This window comes from Metopolophium dirhodum, chromosome 1 (genome assembly GCF_019925205.1).
Source record: "Metopolophium dirhodum isolate CAU chromosome 1, ASM1992520v1, whole genome shotgun sequence".
Classification (NCBI taxonomy): domain Eukaryota; kingdom Metazoa; phylum Arthropoda; class Insecta; order Hemiptera; family Aphididae; genus Metopolophium; species Metopolophium dirhodum.
Genome location: NC_083560.1, coordinates 106,599,385 through 106,613,262, shown reverse-complemented (window position 1 = coordinate 106,613,262; position 13,878 = coordinate 106,599,385). Strand labels below are relative to the sequence as shown.

Below are 13,878 nucleotides of genomic sequence, written 5' to 3'. Positions count from 1 at the left end.
AGAGGTTTAACGTCTGGTCAATATAGTTAAACTTATTAATATTATTATTGTTTCATATTTTAAGAAGGGTACATATTTTTAATAATAATAATTAATATTATTCTAGTGATAAGTGAGTTGTACGTAGGTACATTATATGAGTGTGAGATAGGTAAGTATATTACACAGTGTTAATCACCCCTTTTATATCTTCAATAATGCAATTGTTCAAAATAAATATAATTTGGAATCTTCAAATATAGGTACCCAAAGATTATATTTTAAAGTTCTTGAGATTTTTGTACTACTTAAGGAGTATTTTTCAAATGATAACCCTCTTTTCTACTGTAAATTGTCAATGAAATGAACAATGGGTTTGAAAAGATATAAGGGCTATGGGGATTGGCCAATAATAGTGATTAAATTAATAATTTGTAAAAATGGTCAAAGATCAATAAATATTTACCCTTTCTTTATATTTTTTTAAAACCATTTTTGAAGACTATTATCCTTAGTAAGTATGTATAAATATTTAATAACTGAGAAACTAGGTACTTGTTTGAATTTTGAATTAGATGCATAAAAAATGTAGCAAGTACTATCAACTAAATAAATTACAGTATAAATTGGAGGTTCATTTGAACAATAGAAGTTTGTCACCACAAGACAGTGTTATCAAAAAGATAGTTATTTATCTAAAGAGTTAAAAAATATGGTCTTTAAAGATATTTAAAAATTCTAAAAATCAGATTTTGAATTATTGAAAAAAGGGGTGAGCTTTCTTGGAAAATCACCCTGTATAGGTAAACGGAAATCTGTAAAAATCTACAAGTAGAGAGAAAGCTGTGACCAAAATGTAAATTTTGTTCGACCCTCTTCCCTCAAGCTGCTCCCGAGTGAAATGAGATAGTATTATGATGTATCCGAGCAGAAAAATAAAAATAATCAAACAAACTCAACCAATGTTTAGCTTTTATTAATATATAGTTGGTATATTATGTACTATGTACTTAACTGCAGTAAAATTAATAATATATTATGATAATATTAGAGCTCAAACTTTATTCAACTTAATTTTTTTGTGTTTAGATTTGTTGTTATATAGTTACGTTACATAAATTAATTTAAAGAATAAACAAACGAGTATCAAATATATATTTGTCCGTAAAATTTGAGGATTAATACAAATTTTAGTTGGAAGTAATATGATTGAAAACTTCATTAACTAAAATTAAAGACAATGATTGAAGCTTTTAAACTTGTGGTCATGAATTGATGACCAACAATGTATTAAAGTTCGTATTTATTTTAGATTACTATCTACGTATTTATATTTTATTATCTATATATTGTGTTATTGTCTGTATGGTGTGAAGAGTAATATTATTACTAATATTGTATATTATAATTAAAAAATTAGGTACCTATAAAGGATAAATTCAAAATTAATTAACTTTAATTTTCAATGCAAAACATACAAATAACTAACAAGTGCATATTTGATCGTTAATTTAACTTAACATGTATTTATAGTCACACGCGCAAAACATCTAACGTGCCTTTAAAATAAAGAATCATTTTTCTTAAAAAAATCTGAACTTTTTGTTCTTGATTGTGCCATATTTATATTTTATTTTAGATGAGCACAAAGCACAAAACATTTTATTTTTTAATTTGAAAGATTATTCAATTCTAAGAATAATGGTATAGGTTTAAGAGGATGTTAGCGTACTATTTGTTTTCTCTCTCTAGCCTACGCGCAACATGAACAAAACGCATTAACGCAGAATCATTTTTTCTATGTTTTTAAGTAATCTTAGAGTAAAGTCACTTATTATAAAAAGATAGATAAAAATATTTTTGAGGGAATGACATATCAATTCTATATTTTATTGTTATTTGACTTTGTATTCGACTTTCAAAATAAACAAAAATATGTTGTAAATTTAAATTATGTTTAAACTGTTTTGAGACAATATTTAGACAAATCGATATGTCATTCCCTCAAAAATATTATTTTCTATCTTTTTTGTAATAGGCGATTTTACTCTAAGATTACTTGAAAACATAGAAAAAATGATTCTGCGTAAATGCGTTTTGTCTATGTTGCGCGTGGGCCAGAGAGAGAAAACAAATAGTGCGCTGACATTCTCTTAAGAGGACGTGCTCCGCATGTATTGCCTCCGTCTTACAAATGTGGGTACAATATAGTCGAAAACTGTTTTGCGCGTAACAATTTTATTCTATCTGTATTTGTAGTAGAATTATCAAAATTCCACAACGCATAGGGAAAAACTTTATCTCTGACGTAGCGTTAGAAATTTTTTTGATAGGTACCTAACACTAACCAATCATTTTTAATAGTAAATTTGAAAAAAAACACTCATGTTCTCAAACTGATCACTCTAATTGTATTTATGTTATTCAAAAAATAAAAACGCTTCGTCGCAGACAGAGTTCTTGTGACTACGCGTTGTGGAATGTTGGTAAATTTACTATAAATACAGATGGAGTAAAGTTGTTACGCGTAAAACAGTTTTTGACTTTGTTGTAAGACGGAGATAATACACATGCGGGTACCAAGTCCCCTTTACATTTTATAATAGGTAAATTAACTCTAATTTTTAAACTAACAGAGTTAAACGTGATCTGCGGAGCTCAAAATTTGCTATGTTACGCTATGTTAGACATAGACATCAATTAAAAAAAATATTTAAAATGTTTATCAAAATAAATCGACTCGCTGCGCTGTTATAACTACAATGTATGTACTTAATGAAAATATCTCTTTTAGTAAATTTAATATTAAAAAATCCAAACGTTATATTATTGAAATTCTGATAATTCTATTGTCTTTAGCACAAAATATCACATGTTTCTACATAAATCAAACATGAAAAATAAAATTTTTAGATTGGTAAATCATTGTGTAAAGCGGGCAACTTTTGTACGCGTTAGATAGGGGATTATGCAGATCCCGGCCAAGTGATGACAAGTGGTTATCCTATAGATATCCCAATATCTCCTTAAAAAATACTTTTTAGATTCTGAGCGGAGCGATGAATGTATTGATTTTAAAATAATGTGTTTTTAAAAAAAATTTTTTTTGTGTCTGTCATCATCTTTTAGGACAGTAAAAGCGCTTGGATTTTCTTTGACAATATCTTTTCTAATATGAAGGTGAATTTAGTTGGTACTTTGGGGAGGTCAAAAACAAAAAATTAAAGAAAAACGGGAATTACGCAGTTTTTGGTGTAACTCTTAAACAAATTACCGTAGATACATGACATTTTAACTGAATGTTTATATTTGCATTTTCTATACACCATAACATTTTCAACATATTTTGAGATGTTTCCATTTTTTTAGTTTTTTTATCTTATAAATATCAATACAATTTTATTTGTTGTGGGTAAAAAAGCTTGAACATTTAATAGAAGGCTCCTAAAATATACCTTAAAATTCATGAAAATGTGCAAATCATTTTGAGTTATAAATTCATAAAAAATTTTTATTTTAATCTAAGATTTGAAAATGTAATACAAGATTCCTCATAAGTTTGTCTACGTTTATCAAAAAAAAAATGTCTACAAGCAAATCAAATTAAATTTTTATGAGCATTTGAAATTCATATGTTCACAAGATTGGATTTACACTCGATTTCTCATGTAGCGATTTTGTTATTTTGTTGTAACTCAAAAACGAATAACTGTAGATACATGAAAATGTCAATGAATGTTTATATTTTCATTTTCTATACACCATAAGATTTTGAAATATTTTGACTCTTTTTGAGCTGTTAACAAACATTGTCAGTTTCCAATTTTTTTATTTTTTTTTCCTTTAGTTGTCAATAAAATTGTATTTGTTGGGTAAAAATGCGTGGCTAATACAAGGAATCTGATATATTTTTACAATAGCAGTTGAAAAAAATTAAAGATACATAGGCACAATTTTTTTTTTATAAGCGTTTAAAGTTCGAATTTTAACAAAATATATCAAAATATATTAAATTTAATAATTATTTTGTAGTTAAAAATTTATAAAATGTTCAACTTTTATAGCTAAGGATTGAAAATTTAAAACAAAGTTCCACGTAAATAGGTTGTATATAAATTAATAATATCATCAAATATATTTAGTAATATCATAGGGTGACTGACCGTCTTCGCTCAGAATCATTTTTCTTATAGAATGATATTATACCATTGAATTCAAATTTAACACCATCCATTAAAGTGATCCACTTGTAATCTACTGTACACCAGAGTAAAACTCACTTGCCCACCCTTTTTTTAGATTGGATTTTGATAAAACTGTTTTTAGTAGTTCTGACTACAATGATTTAGCATTTACTAATAATTAAAAAAATTTATTTTGTGGTGTGTGCTCCTATATGGAACCATTCTTTCAATTTTCATGCATATTTTCTATACATACAACATTTCGATGTTTCACATCTGCCAGGCGTCCCGCGACGAATTTTAAGGAATATACAATAACGCCTGGATTAAAGGAGCCGATGACTGTTTAACAGTGGGTCATTAGTGGCTGTCACGTTCAGGTATTTTGGTTAAAAATTCGGGTATGTTTCAGAATAATATGGTTTGGTTTTACTTATAACCCGTATCTCATCAAAAATAGCATAATAAGTTATTGCTTATTAGTTTTTAGTGATAGGTAACCATAGTTGTTGAATCCCTATTATAGTCTATAGATGAAAATAAAACCGAATGTTAAGTAGAGAATAGAGATTAATAATGTTGGTACATAGTTATTGATATTTTCTGTTCCGAATTATATAAACGAATTTAAGGTATAACCAATTTACTATTTACGTTTTACGTGTTATTTTAAGAAGTAGATAAAGTTTGTAAAAGTCCAAACAATTTTATTTTGTCATATAAACATGATCTTGAAAAAAATAAATTATACAGTTTCATATTTTTAAGTTGTACAATTGTGGACATTGATTAAACTTAAATTGACATTGATTAACTTTTATATCATAACACGAAAGAATGAAAGAAGCGCATATATGATATATGATATAGATATAAAGATATTTGAAAGATTTTCAGTGAAAAAAAAGAGAAGAAGGTAACGGCTTTGCTATAGGTATACGTTTGTCGAGTGTGTCTCGTTATTGAGTACCTAAGTCACTGTAATGTGTTAAATTTTAATTCAATGATAAATCATAGGATACTAAAAATGATTCCAATCGAACTTTCGAAGACGGTCCGTCACCCTATTATATAACTGAGTATATTTTATATATTATGATGCTAATAAACTAATTTATTTTACTATTAGTAGTATGGTAAGTTAAATTAATTATTACCGAAAATATAAATATTAAAATTGAATTTTTAACTTTTGATTAAAAAATTGCTTGTAAAAAGGAGAGGGCTTTAAGTATCTAAATAATACAATTATAAACATATAATAGATTGTTAAAATTTTAAATAATATTTGCTCTTTTCTAAAAATATATTTAAAAAAAATTTTTTGTCTCTTTGAAAATTGTATCTTAATCCAGGCCTAAACGCATAATAGTTAGTACTTAAAGCACTATAAAGTTCGAGCCCTAAATGCATAATATTATAACGATTCATATTATTATTATTGCAAATTTGCATGATGCAATATTACTAAATTATGTACCGTATAATGTTTACATAGGTAGTGCACCAGCGAGAAGATAGTATAACCATGTGCTATATTGCTATATTTACCTATATAGGTGCCTATTTCGTACTTGGTAAAATATTTTATAGGTACCTACGTGTGCAAGTGCGTATAGGTAATATCACGGTACCTAATTATTATTATTTATCGTACATATTATTACTTCTATGCGTCGTATATACCGTAAACATAATGTATACCACCTAATGGTCAGCGGCACTCAGCACGGCATACGGTTTTATTTTTTCACACTATTATTAATTATTGTTATTATTATTATTATTATTATTGTTATTATTACTATAGTATAATATTATTATTATATAATTCGGTTGCACTACGTCACACACCTACCTTGATATGCTGAGCATTCCGTACTAGTACCGACGACTCCGGGTGTGATAATAACGAGTAAAACAGTAATTATTCTAAGGTCCTTCATTCGGGTCGATATTGTAGTATTACGATTGGTGTACGTAATGTAATATTATATTTTACGTATATGCATTACATTGTTTATAGGTAGGTAAAACAAAGCGTCTGAAGATAAAATTATATAAAAGAAAGACAAAATAATAATATAATATGACCGGGAGTTTTTATGAAAACAATTGCATGTATTATATTGTATTATAATAATATTATGTTGTAAACAGAAATCAAGTAAAACGGTATATAATAATATATTATATGATGGTACAGCGTTTAAGAAGATAAAATAATAAAACAATATGTGAAAAACGGTTTGTGAAAAAAAAACATTAAAAAATTTTAACTAAAAAACACCGCCTGTAACCGACGAATATCGATATAGAATTTAGCAATATGTAACAACGTGATACCGTTGTCCGTCGTATCGACACGTTTTTAATAGACGTATAATAATATAGTGTATTAAATCATTTTTATATAATATATTAAAATATAATAATATGTTTTGTTTTGTTACTCACGGGGAAAACATTCCTCGCGGGACAGCGATATATTAACCAACACGACAACTGAAATACAAAAGAAACACACAACTTTAAGTACATTTAGGTACGCGGATTTCTGCGCAAACAATACATAATATTATAATAATAACAAAAGTGGGTATAGGTATAAAATGTATAGTAGAGGTACGTCGACGTATATTATAAACATAGGTATCATGATTGTTATTATTATTATTATTATTACTAGTATTGTTTATATATATATATATATATACTTAGATGATAATAATAATATATAATATTATTTTGTTGGTAAAAAACGAAAAAAAAACCCCGACACGACGCGACACGAAACGCGAAACGGCCAAATGCGCCGCGCGCACGGGCTCTGCATCGGTTTTTCACCGTTCACAGTTATATAAGTTTGAATTAGGTACGGAATCGATTACCATATTATTATTATAACGTCGTCGCGTGTTTCGCCTGTTCTTTGCTACCGTATTTCCTCGCATGTGTGTGTGTGTGTGTGTGTGTGTGTGCGTATAATATTGTAAAACACAACACGCGTGCACAACGTCATACATAGGTAAAGGTATAATATAATAAAATAATATTGTAATATCGTGTACAGGGTGATTCACCGAGCATATGCTCACCCTTCACCAGCATGTTTTCTTTTAACAATGAATTTATTCAAATTCTGATTTTTGGATTTTTTAAATATATCTAGGTATCTATACTTAGATTTTTTCGGACTACTTAAGGATGAGTGTCCTGTGGTGACACAAACCTCTGTTTTTTTTCAAATGAGAACCCCCACTATTTTTTTATTGTAAATTATTTAGTGAATAGTATTTAGATGTACCTTGGTACGTAATTCAAAATTCGAAGGAGTAGTTTCTCAGTTATTAAAATGTTTATACCAGGGATAATAGGCTAAATTAAAGTTACGGGCTTACAAAAATACAATAACATATTAATATGTAATATTGGATCTAATATTTATTATACTTCGACCATTTTTACAAATTATAAATAATGATAGATTAATATAAATTAATAAAATGTTAAAATCACAATAGCTCACATAACTCCTTTAGCTTTCGAAACGTCGAAATGTTCAAAAAAATTATCCAATAAATAATTAACAGTAGAAAAGTTATAAGTTGAAAAACAGGAGTTTGGAACACTATAGGGCGCTTTATAATTAGTAGGTACAACATATCAAGAATTTGAAAATTTCAGAAATCAGATTTTGAATCACTGCATTGAATAAAAAAAAAGGTGGTGAGCATGCTTGACAAAACACTCTGTATACATGTCTTCAAGTTTGTGTGTGTTTTTTATACATAAATGTGTGTACACGTTGATTTAAAATTAATAACGTGATTTCGCTCGCGGTCTATGTGTACAATGACTGTGATGGTATTTGATGGATACCTCTGTACACAGGTAATAATATATAAAATAGTCAAAGTATTATTCTTTTTTTAAAAAACATTCGTCACAGAAGGCATTGATTCCGTCGCAAAGGCACGGGGTCGCGGGTCATATCCAAAAAATACCTTACGCTCTTTCATTTGCGCAAATGGCCGAGTACAACAATACAATATAATATAATAATATATAAACAGGTGTACAATGTTAATTATGCCATATTATATATAATTATTATTATGTTATTTTTATCGATTATCACTTAGCAGTAAGGTGACCAGGAATTTCCCGAGGTTTTGTACCTATTGTACCGGTGTATAATAATTATCGTCAAAAAGTATTTTAATCGTAAATAGCGAATACAATTTGATCTCTTGACGTATAATATAATATTATTATGATCACTAATATATGACTATGACTCAAATAGGAGAGGGGATCTACACTTCGGACCTCCCTGAAGGTTACGCCACTGTTTTCTATATTAACTTAACTTAACAAGTTAAAAAAAAAATAGTTGGCTTGCCCAGTTGCCCAGCCTTGCTTATAGTCTACCTATACCTACAGTGGTTGCGTGTGAAATTTTTAAATCCTTAAATAAAAACTATAGGTAGGTAATTTACCATTTTCTCATTTTTCCTCAATCTTAATTGAATTTTCATTCATGCGAATATTATAATTATAAATCGTAATGACTTATACAGTTAGGTTTACATCATTTTGAAGAACCTCAGATCAATCGGTTTTTTTTCTGCAGGTATCGATAGTGACTCCTAAATGCTCCATTAGGCATTAGCCATCGGTCTATGGTCTATCGGGCATATCCGAAAATTAGGTATACAATCTATTTCACTGCACGGACATTATCCTATATAAATATTATTACTATATTATTGTCGAAGACGTTAATTAAAGAATTACATGAATTAACGGTAACAGGACGGCGGACGTCCCCCATGTATTTTCTCCATTTTACGAACGTACCTAGAACGAACGACTTAGCGACCTTGTGTTCAGCAGTTCCAATGTTGTGCAATACCTACTTAACCTTTAATAATATAGAGAATTGAAATATTTAACCAAACTTCAAGTATGAACATTATCTGTGCTTTCACACGGACTTCTTACAATATTAAAATGTTTAGGCAAGTTTTGAGAATTTTTAAATTGTAATATTTTACATAGATAGGTACAATAACTTGTTAGAAATTTATAGTATCGTAAAAAACCTAGATGAAAGTTCAAATATCTAATGTTCGAACTTTTAAGTTTGATAGGATATTAAAATAAAATGTTTTTATATTAAAATCGAATTAAGTTGTAAAAAATTGACGTGAAACAACGAATTAGCGAAAAAATATGTGAGTTATAATTGTGATAACATCATCTACGGTTACGTGGAGGAAAAACATTATTATTTCCGACGAGACTTAACGATGCGCAACGTTGCGTATGGAAAAAAGCTGTTACCCCGTTGTGTCCCGCGACCCCATTCTACCCCGGGTTTCACTATTAGGTCTATTATTTAAGCTCACTACACAAAATTGGAACTGTTTAACATAAATTTGCTATGGTGTACCTTCCTTGTACGTTAGTAAGACATCACACGTGTGTGTGACACATCCTCTTAAAGACTTACCTAGTCATGAACGATATTTCAGATCGAATTAGACTTTACGCGATATTGACTAGGAAATAATTTTAATGCTCCTTATTTTCAAGCAATGATGAATTTATCAAATTGTCTAGGTAATAATGATGATTCTGGCATTTTTCAGCCAACATTTTTACAATATTGCCTTTATTGTCTGTTAGTGACATTGTCGATGATATAGCTTAATAATGTTAGACATTTAATATTAATTAGGTTGCATAAAATGTTATTATAATCTAACTATGGAATAATAAGACATCGATAGTAACATTATATATATAGGTAATACGTGTTCTGTTCGAAGCATTATTTTAAGAAAATCATCAACCATAGTCAATTTACTCTGAACTCGTAATTCATGGTAGGTATGACTGTATTATATAATTTATAATAAAATAAATGTTTATGTTTCTGAATTTCTGATAGAGAATTAATATAATCCTGTTTTGAATATTTTTTTAAAAAAAAATCTCGAAGGGTACGTTAATTTTTAACAAGTGTTATGTATAAGTATCTAGTTGCCACAGATTGAGCGTGAAGAGCAGTTTACCTGTACTTATAATATAGTATCTTACAACCTTACCTTAATGCCGGTGTAACAATGACATTTTACCTTAGTTATATTTTACCCCACCTAGGTAAAATTTCACTAGGTACCTAGCAATTATTTATCTCGAGTAAATTTTCGCTTAGTACATTTTAAACCAGTACAATTTCACTACCTAGGCAAATGTTACCTAATTTTACCAAATTTTACCCCATTTACACCAATTTCAAGCAGTCAGTGAAGCCTTGCCATTTTTTCCACTAATTTTAACCCAATTGTATATTTATATTATAATTATTATAAATTAAAAGTTTTTTTAATTTTTTTAATTTAATTCATTATTATTAATGACACTAGGCCACTATATGGTACTTTTGAATTATAATAATATAATACATTAAAAATATTTGCTTTAAATTGTGATGTACCCCGAAAATATTCTAAATTCCCAATGTAGCTCTCCAAAAATATTAATTGGTGACCCCTGTCTTAAGCTATATTTATACCTCAAATCACACTAGTATTTATTTTTAATTTCTTTCCCACGATAAACTAATCACACACTATTCTTTCGCGCAAAAATATTTACCGTATACGAGCTACAAAAATCACAGAGATTTCTCTGTGGCCGACCTCACGGATCACGACGATGGGTAATTTAAACATTTTTTTATTCCTACATTTTAAACTAACTCACGTAGTATAACTATCAGAATGTGTCTATAATACCTACCTTGAAAATGCGAACATTTTTTTAGACTTTATTTGTGGGTGTGTCGTGTGTGTGTATTAATCTTTATTGAGCGCGTATCGCACGTCGTCGAAGGATATTGTCTACGAATTTCATACATTTTTCATTTCCACATTTATCGGTAATGTATCTTGACCTCGAGACCGATTTAAAAAAATCATTGTTCAAAATATTCGTGTACATGCATTTTTATAGTTTTTTTTTAAATTAATTACGTATTATGTTTTATTATCGCAACATTAGCAACGTCTAGTAACCGTAGCATGGACGTTGATTGCATAACTTATATACTATATACTGCAGCATTATAATAGTATTATATCTATCAACCTGCAGGCTATCTATTTATTATTTTATATTTTGGAAAGTATTTACCCCTTGACTTTATCTACCATAAGCTGCAGCTATGTATTTATTGTGCGTACATCACAAAAAATTAAAAATCGACGTGTTTTCGGAGTGTAGTGGGTAGTCGAAACATCACAAAGATTCACGTTTTTTATATACCTATTGTATTTAATTATTTAATGTACAAATTTGACGTTTTTTCGATAACATTTTCCAGTCCATCCCGCAAACAAATTACGTCATGTTTCTGTAAAATCGAGATGGTCATTTTTTAAGTTTCACGAATTTTATCATTTTTATTTGTAAGTATTATTTTGGATATGATTGGATATTTTTTTAATTGTTTGTATGTATATATATTATATTATATAGACATATTTAATATGCATATTATACAAAATACCAGAAACCTTTAAACGTTTATAGTTTATATTTCTCAATTCTATACTCCGCCTTTCTTACATGCCATCTATCTGGAAACATGCTCAAATAATACTCATCCACAAACCAGGCAAACCTCTCGAAAACCCTTCCTCTTACCGTCCTATAAGCCTTCTGTCTATTGTAGGAAAACTATTTGAAAAAATACTTCTAAAAAGAATTACAAAAATTGCCGCAGATAATAAAATTATACCTGATTTCCAATTCTTGCCTGCTCCGTACTACCTACTAATTAAATCTTATCTAAACCAACGAACATTTGTCACAAAAATTAACGGCGCCTTATCCAACTCTCAAATAGCAACTGCTGGTGTTCCCCAAGGCAATGACATAGCTCCCTTCCTATTCAATGTCTTCACCAGTGACCTACCTCTAAACGAAAACACACTACTTGGTACGTTCGCGGATGAAACTGCTATCCTTGCTACTGACAATGATCCCATCCAAGCTGCCCAAAAAATCCAAAACCACCTAACTGTAATAAACACCTGGTTTCACAACTGGAAAATCCAAGTAAACCCATCAAAATCCTCTCAAATTACTTTCACACTTCGATCCCTAGAATGTCCCGCAACCTTTATCGGCAATGCATAAATTCCATCTTCCACACAAACTAATTATTTGGGTTTAATTCTTAAAAAACGCCTTACATGGGGTCCACACTTAAAAAACAAGCGTAAAGCTCTCAATTCAAGACTCCACCTTCTCAGGCCCATACTCCGCTCAAAGCTCTCATTAAAAACCAAAAGAACAATATACATGGCTCTTCTAAGACCCATGTGGTACTATGGCATACAACTTTGGGGGTCAGCCAAACCCTCAAATACAAGAACAATTCAGGCATTTCAGTCCATTTGTCTACGTCTAATATCTGGTGCCCCTTGGTATATTACCAATGAATCACTCCATAAAGACATCTGCATTCCAACCTTAAGCAACCTTGCCAAAATCACCTACAAAAAAACACACAAAACATTCAGTATCACTCTAATCCTATAATCACCCAACTATCATCCAATCAAATTCCAGGTAATCCACCCAGGCGCCTGAAAAGGAACTGGTGCAGGGACCTACTCTCCCCTTAAATCGCTTCCCACGGGGTGTCGCCAATGGGCAACTTCCCCCTCCTGTAAATCAATTTCCATCACATTTACTTATTGTATAACTTGTAAATACAGATTGTGAATATTATGTTTTGTTCAATAAAAAAAAAAAGTTTATATTAATTTTAGACTTGCGAAAATCGTTTTAGAAAAACAGGATACATAATATATGATTGGCCGTGGGGTTAATAATACTATTATTGTGTTCTGAAAATGTTGATGGTACTACAACATAATTGTTATTCGTCACGTCTGATTAGAAGAAATCGAATTTATTCGAAAACTGTGTTGGTATATAAAATGTTTAATATTATCCATAAATCGATAAATCACAAACTTGTTGGTTTGGCTTTGTTATCCAATAGATATTCATATAGATATTGAAATTTCAGATGAAACAATTTTGGACGAATTTCTAACTACGGAAGGGCCAAACAACATAAGGGTATCATACAAAAAAAAACATTAGCATTATTACTCTGACTACTGTAGACCATTTATTAAAAACTTTTGTTTAAAGATAATGTTAAGTATCAATGAAATATTATTAGTTAAGTGTTTTGCTATTGTTTTATTTATTTTTTGATAGGTATGGGTACGGTATGGGTACCAGGTAGGTACAAATAGTGTTTAAACAATTTATAAATGTTGACGTTTAATTAATACAAAAGGAAATTCATAATTTCTTCCACTCTTTCTTGTAAAATTTTGGGTATTGATTAAATAATTTTTACAATACATATAATATACGCATATGCAGTGCTGTGTTAAGCTTTATTGAAAGATATAGGGGGATATAAAACGTTTGACTATTCTCATACCACGTTATATAGTGATAACCTTACTTTGATTTATTTATCAACTATCATATATTTTATGTGACAAAAGTAAGCCAAATGCGGAGAGGAGTAGACACCCTCATCCCCCAACGAGCACACCCCTGCATATATGTCAATTATAAAATCAATGGTTAAAGAGTTAGGTACTAAAAG

At 29.4% G+C, this 13,878-nt stretch overlaps 1 protein-coding gene across 4 annotated transcripts in view; it reads right to left on the bottom strand.

The window, feature by feature from the left end:
* The window catches only part of LOC132936634 (protein quiver), a 34,075-nt gene that overhangs the window by 5,776 nt on the left and 14,421 nt on the right, over window positions 1-13,878 (bottom strand). For 2 of the 4 annotated variants that reach the window (XM_061003390.1, XM_061003389.1), the window contains exon 3: window positions 6,621-6,668. The exons of 1 other annotated variant lie outside the window; for it this stretch is intronic. In XM_061003390.1, the coding sequence (XP_060859373.1) occupies window positions 6,621-6,668 (48 nt within the window). Of the gene's footprint in view, window positions 1-6,021; window positions 6,208-6,620; window positions 6,669-13,878 lie in introns of all 4 variants that reach the window. One more of the 4 variants, XM_061003388.1, reaches the window with a different exon arrangement.